Source organism: Pagrus major, chromosome 1, assembly GCF_040436345.1.
Source record: "Pagrus major chromosome 1, Pma_NU_1.0".
In the NCBI taxonomy this organism is placed as follows: Eukaryota; Metazoa; Chordata; class Actinopteri; order Spariformes; family Sparidae; genus Pagrus; species Pagrus major.
Window position 1 is genome coordinate 4475155 of NC_133215.1, and position 6934 is coordinate 4482088.

General features: G+C 39.0%; 1 protein-coding gene across 2 annotated transcripts; it reads right to left on the reverse strand.

Moving 5' to 3' along the window:
• Positions 1-231: 231 nt before the first annotated feature.
• On the reverse strand, positions 232-6564 carry ptp4a1 (protein tyrosine phosphatase 4A1). 2 transcript variants are annotated; one of them, XM_073468267.1, is made up of 5 exons: positions 6460-6564; positions 6068-6160; positions 5011-5141; positions 2623-2697; positions 232-1513 (listed from the first exon to the last, which is right to left on the reverse strand). In XM_073468267.1, the coding sequence occupies exons 1-5, from the start codon at positions 6562-6564 to the stop codon at positions 1351-1353; spliced, it is 567 nt and encodes a 188-aa protein (XP_073324368.1). In that variant the 3' UTR covers positions 232-1350. The 2 variants fall into 2 exon arrangements, with proteins under 2 accessions (XP_073324368.1, XP_073324362.1); XM_073468261.1 differs by having other exon boundaries at positions 232-1517.
• Between the last annotated feature and the right edge of the window lie 370 nt (positions 6565-6934).

A 6934-nucleotide genomic window follows, 5' to 3' on the forward strand; every position in this document is an offset into this window, starting at 1 on the left:
TACTCAGATGATCAGAAAAATGTTGAATATCATACATTTTTACAACCTTGAGTATTTAGAAACTTTTAAGACGCAGCTGAAAGATTCAGAAAAAACTGGTGAGTGGACCTTTGAGATGTTTTCGTTCTCATATTTCCACAGTCAAGACTAAACTTCTGTGCAGACCAGATTTAAAGAGTATTTTAGGATAGTAACGATTCACGACCGATGAAAATAACCACACATGAACTCTTTGTTTTGTTGTTTTTCAGTGTATCATTTTAATGTACTCTCACAAGTTGGTGAACAGGTACAACTTTGTCGCTCACGGTACTAAATCACACATCCATTGATAGTATAAATAGCCAACCTAATAATAATAATAATAATAATAATAATAATAATAATAATAATTATAATAATAATACACATTTTCAAATACATAAAATCATCAAGTATCCAAGTCTTAAGTTACAGACATCAAATAAAAAGGCATACAAAATATCGCAGACGTTGGAAGTCCAGTTTGAAGCAAAATAAAAATAAAAATAAAAATAAAATAACAAAAACGAGAAGAAACAAAAATGGGAGAAAAAAAATAAATCACATTTTGGACATGGCAGTTAATTAGTAAACAGAAGGTTTGATAGAGAAAAGAAACAAGTACGAGTTCCTAGACTTTCAATTGACAAGTATTGCAACAATTAAGCATTTTTATATTAAAAAATAGGTATTGAAAGGGCTTAAGTGAGTGTAAGACTTCCTGCACGAGACAAAGGCAACGATTTCTTTTTTTTTTTTTTTTCTGGTTTTGTTCCGAGTAGAAAAATGAAACACCTTTTCCAAATGCCAGCGAGAGTCGACTCCCGCCTCGATTGCCTTTGTTTCACTTCGATTGTAAGGCATTTATGGATGAACCATCTGATTTGAAGGAAGGCTTACCTCTTTCTAGTCAGTCTTCAAACGGAACCCTAAGATTGAACGGGGGCAGAATTGCGCACACGAAATTAAACATTTCTTTGTTGTTCTTTCTTTTTTTTTTTTTAAGCACATTCTCAGGTTAAACTGGCCAATTGAAATCTTTGGGATGTGTTTTTGCAGAAAACAATTAATCCAACATCTTACATTGATACACGACTCAGCGCTGCCCTTCCTAATTTTTCTTTTTTTTTTTTTTTTCTGGGCACATGAAGAGAAAACACGGTGATTCCGGTTCACACCACTCAAATTTTTTTTTTTTTTTTTTTTGACACTTGCTTTTGAACCTGGAGCGGGAAGGGGACAGGTGAATTAACCGAGTACGGTTTTTCCAAAGTAAAATACTTCAACACAATGACTAAGAAAACAAGCCTGCCAGGTCTTAAGCTGAACTCAACTCTTCTGTTGTGGGTCGGGGTTGGCGTGGCTCAGGGGTTTGGCTCTACTGGATGCAGCAGTTATTGCGATGGCCGTTGGAATCTTTGAAGCGCAGGCGCATCTTTGGACGATATTTCTCCAGGTAGAACAGCTGCTTGCTGTTGAACGCTCCTCGACGCTTCCTGGAAGAAACAACAAGTTCAGTTCAGCGGCTCTGCAAACACCTGCTGGCCGAGACCACGTTGTAATACCAGCTACACGTCTGCATCGTAAGGGGTGGGCGACCTTAAACCTCGATCCTAAAACAGTCAGGACGCTGTGTGAAACATCAACAAACCAGAATGTGATGATTTGCTAATCTTGTAGGATTCAGGGCTGTATACACTTCAATATAAACAACATCATGTTGCTAATATGTGCTGATAAATTGAAAGTATGTGACTATAAATAATATGTTGTATATATAATATATAACTTCCTGTGAGAATCAGATCATCAATCATTTCATTGTGTGGGACCTTCAGTAAAAACAACTCAAGCTATGACGCATCACACACTGTAAATCCCTTCAGTCCTACTGAATCACTCTTATCTCATCTTATCTCAGCTATTTACAGTTACATGACTCATCCCGCTCTGCTTTCATCTACCACCCATACATTTCTCAGTTTCTATGATGGATATGTCTCACAGAAAAGTAGGGACATTTTAAAATTAGTGGCCAATATTATGAGAGAATTTGGGTTTATCCTAGATACACTGACAAGTCATAAGAACCTGCTGTATGTACATATGTTTGAGGGAGTCTGTATTACATAGTTTGTCCACCAGAGAGCACCAACAAGTACATTTTTCAATAGTTGAAATGTCCAATAACTGAATTTAACTACATGTTTATATAATATAAATTTAAGGGACCTTGTTTAGTACGTTTATGTTGAAAAGATTATTACCGGACGTCCTAATAGCCTGATGGATTAGGCGCAAATCAACTGCAGAGTCCAGAGTTTTATTGTTTCCTGACTTTCTCTTTACTGTCCTACATAACAAAAGGCAGCAATACAAAAACATATGATAATAATATTAATTGCAAATATAATAGTTTTCTTAAAATTGGAACATATCTTGCGGAAAAATCCAGTTTCAGTCAGGCTCTTTTTGTGTTGCCGTTTCACTGTGATAACACGAATCAGCAGGAGGTTGTATCAGCTTTCCTGACCAAACAAAACCTTCCTCTGAACAAACTGGCAGCTCTGTTAAAAGGTTTTCATTTCCATGTGAACTTACTGTCGAATGAACTGGACAGCATCTTCATATTTCATCCCACATTCGATCAAGGCGAGCGCGACCAGAACAGGAGCCCTGCGGGAGAAACAAAGTACAGAGTGTCAGATCTACACCGTCTGTTTTCTACGCCTTTGTCTGGTTTCATCTAGATTCAGAAAGACACCTTTTTTTTCTAAAAGCCAAGTTTTACAAATCTGTGACTGAGCTTAATTAACTAAAGTCCGTGTGTATGTGTGAGAAGACAGCAGCTATTTAAAGTGAAACTCTCGCCAAAATGCAACCTAGGCTTTTTTTGGGAATGTACCCGAGTCAAGCTTAGTTCTAGTTTAATTTAATTTAATTCAAAATTATTTAGTTTAATTATCCGTGCATTTATGTGGAACTAAGCTTTAGGAGCTTTCCACTTTTACTCTCCTCCATGTTACGTCGCACTCGGGGATCGTCGCTTCTCGACTGGCAGGACGGTGGCGAGCTGAACAAGCTACTGCTAGCGTGAGTTGTTCAAAAACCTTCTTTTTAGTAACTCTGTGTACACAAACAATGTTCTCAATGCATGTTGTGTCGAGTCTTCTTAGTGTTTTAAAAATAGCGATTTTGATGCTACCGTAAAGTTCCCCCGAGCACGCCATTGAAAATGATTTTGACCCGAAAAAGAAAATACGGTAAATCTTAAAAGTGGCTTTTTCGTCATGCTTTTACACAAAGGTTTGACTCGGGTACATTCACAAAAAAAGCCCAGGTTGCATTTTGGCGAGAGTTTCACTTTAAGAGTTCAGGGAGTCGACGTTGAGCTATTTATGAATTGGGACATTATGTGAGTGCAGCAATGACCAATCAATTAGTCGTCAACGATGTAATTAATAACTCATTTGATAATCGATTGATCAGCTCGAGTATTTTTTAATGAAGAAAGTCAAAATTTTCTGACTCCAGCTTCTTAATGTGAATTTTTTCTGGTTTCTTTCCTCCTCTGACAGTAAACTGAGTATCTTTGGATTGTGAACAAGACATTTGAGGACGTCGTCTTGGTCTTTTTGGAAACACTGATTGACATTTTACTTTTTTAGACCAAACAACTTATTAATTAAATCAAGAAAAAAAATGACAGATTAATCGCCGATAAAATAATAACTGAATAAAAACCTATCGATCTGATTTTATATAAACACATCTGAATGAGACAGTAATGAGGAGGCTGCGGTGCTTCAATGTCTGCAGCAAACTCCTCTGTACGTTCTACCAGTCTGTTGTCGCAAGTGTCATTTTTTATGCTGTGGCGTGCTGGGGAGGCAGCATTAAGAAGGATGCTGGGCGACTGGACAGGCTGGTAAAGAAAGCTGGCTCTGTTGCTGGCCTTGAACTAGAGGGTGTCACAGCTATTGCAGAGAAAAGGACACTGAACAGACTGCTTACCATCTCGGACAATGACTGTCATCCACTGCACAGCACTTTCACAAAGCAGAGGAGCATGATCAGCTCAAGACTACGCACACTGTCACGCTCAACGGACAGGCTGGGGAAGTCATTTGTCCCCAGGGCCATACAACTCTACAATGCGTCACTAAAGGGAAGAGGAGACATTGACTTCTCTGTATAAGTCTGTCTCCCTCTCCACCACTTCCACTTCCACTACCACTTATAACAATGTTTGTTTTTCTGACTGTCCACTGGCTATATTAGCCCATATGCACACCCCACACCCATTTCTTTTTACATTCATGTGGGGATTTTATCATCCTGTTTATGTTGTATGTGTATGTTGTGTGTGTTGTTTATAAGCTACTGGAGACCTTGAATTTCCCTCGGGATCAATAAAGTATCTCTCTCTCTCTCTCTCTCTCTCTCTCTATCTAATGACATTTATGTAAAAGTAACAGCTTCATTAAATGTAACAGTGTTCGTGCAGCTTAGACTAGAATACAGCCACTTTTCAAGCACTTTCAACAAACCCGAACCAAAATCAATCTGGTTCTCTGGTTTTATTAGCACATTATTCATCTATTTATTCTAATAAATGCCAGAAAATGGTATTAAAAAATCCTCAAGCCAAGTGTCTTCAACTTGCTGGCTTTATCGGGTAACTAATCCTTAAACCAAATGTATTCAGTTTACGATTATGTAAAACAGAGAAAAGCAGCAAATTTGAGAAGCTGTAAAAAGGATATTTTACATTTTTGATGGAAACAATCACTCATAAAAAAGGCTGCCGACTTATTTTTTCTCAATCAGCTACTGAACATTTGTTTCAGCTCTCAGTGTTTCTGTATCAGATCATCTACAAACAGAAGGAAGCAGTGACAGTTTTATCTGCCACATCACCAACATGTAAAATATTATCCCGTACACTAAGCACATAATACTTTAATCTCCGTGACAGTGAGTGCTCACCTCCCCAGTCCTGCCACACAGTGGACAGCGACGCAGCAGCCGGGCTCCTCCCTGAACTTCAGTTTCAGCAGGTTCAGCCAATCATCCACGATCTGGTTGGAGGGTGGAGCTCCATCGTCGAACGGCCAATCCTGGACAGGGAGAGGGAGAAAGAGGGAAATGATGTCATTGGCCCAGTTTCTTGGAAACCAAAACAAAAGAAAGTGTGAGGGCTGGAACCAGCTGCAGGGGAACAAAAATGTTGTTGTAGGTGGAGGGACAGTGTGAGGGCTTTTCTTTCAGTGTCAGCGTCTTCAGTTTTTAAACCGGTTACACGAGAAGGTTTTTTTAAATGACCCAGTTAATGGAGTCACTGATAGTTCATGTAACATACTTCAGAGACAGAAATCCTCAGGTTCTTACGTCATTAAATTAATCTGAATCGAAACAATAAAAAGTTCTCGACTATGTAATTTAATTGGTTTTGCAACAATTTCTTGATTAATCACTTAGTCATTTATATAAAGTGAAAATGTAAAATTAGGCACCTCAATCTGTTTTAAATGACTGTAAATTGAATATCTTTGCAATTTTAATGTTCATGCAACAAAACAAGCAATCTGAAGGTGTCAACTTGGGCTTTTGGAAAGTGTGTTGAGCATTTTTCAGGTAACTTGATCATCAGTTATTCTCTGCATCAGCTGTGTGCTCGGCCAGCAAGTGGTATTTGAGACTCGACGTACTCCGTACTCAGTTCACATCGACAGTAAATGCAAATAACTTGTTCTTGTCGAGAGAACCATCTGGCAGGGTGTTAAAACTGAACTTGACATGAAAAAGACCCTTTTCTTTATCCAGTTGTGCTCAAGGAGGTTTGTTTCTGCTACCATCCAAAACGTTACTCCCGATTTCCCAACCATGGGGTGGGCCAAGGGTTATAACGTGTGTCTCAATCGTGCGTCAACATTTTTTACAGCGTTAAGAGGAATTTGCGTTAACACGTCATTAAAGGTAAAAATCTACACTGAGTTTGGTTTGATGCATCAGCGGTCGTGAAGGTTTGTAGGCCTCAACTCACCAGAACTTGTATTCCTTCCTTCACCACCAGGGTGGCATCATAGGTGGCCTCGCAAACTCTCACGACTGTGGTCACTCCGTATTTCTTCAGCTCCTGTAAGAATATGTCGCAGGAATTATTAAAAAATGTATATAGGAAGAGGAGGATATCTCAACAGAATTAAAGTACACAGGCGATGTTTTATCTTGCACTGAAACATTAAATAAGACCTCTAATGTTTAATTAACTTACACTAGGATTGTCATTTTAAAAATATTTCCTTGCACATTATCTTTGTCCTCGCGTTTTCCTAAATGTGAACATACAGTTCTAAAAACGTGATACTGTTTCATTCATAAACTTGAATCAGGCTGAATAAATCTGGAATTTTAACTAATGACACTGAAGCTCACCTCGATGAACTTGTTCAGGGTGGCGTTAGTGGGATTGTGGGTAATGAGGAATCTCATGTTCTTGTAGGTGATCTCCACAGGGGCCGGTCTGTTCATACGAGCCATTGTGACAACGTAAAAAAATAACAAAACCCAAAAGTCTTCCACAGAGTAAAAACACTAATGTAAACACTTAGTTAAACTCGGAGGGAATGTCAAACAAAAAGGTCCAACGAGCTTCTAGGAACAGAAATCCGCTGGTCTTCCTTCGAGGTTGGCAAGGCTAAACGAAAACGAAGGCTGCGACAGGCGAGTGGGCAAATTTTGGGAGTTAGCGGCCGAAAAAAGGGCGGACAATCAGAGAAACAACTCAAAAACCCTCTCCTTTGGGATAAAACAAAAGAAAAGGAAGGAAAAAAAAACAAGGCTGGTTCCACCTTGATTCAGGCCAGGCGGAAGCCGACGAGGGCAGTGTGCAGCGGGTGGAGTTACCCCA

Coding starts and splice junctions, on each gene's coding strand:
- ptp4a1 (XM_073468267.1), bottom strand. CDS start 6,564: ATGGCTCGTATGAACAGACCGGCCCCTGTGGAGATCACCTACAAGAAC. Junction 6,161..6,459: donor CCCTGAACAAGTTCATCGAG/GTGAGCTTCAGT, acceptor ATATTCTTACAG/GAGCTGAAGAAATACGGAGT. Junction 1,514..2,622: donor GCTGTCCAGTTCATTCGACA/GTAAGTTCACAT, acceptor TCTTCCAGGAAG/CGTCGAGGAGCGTTCAACAG.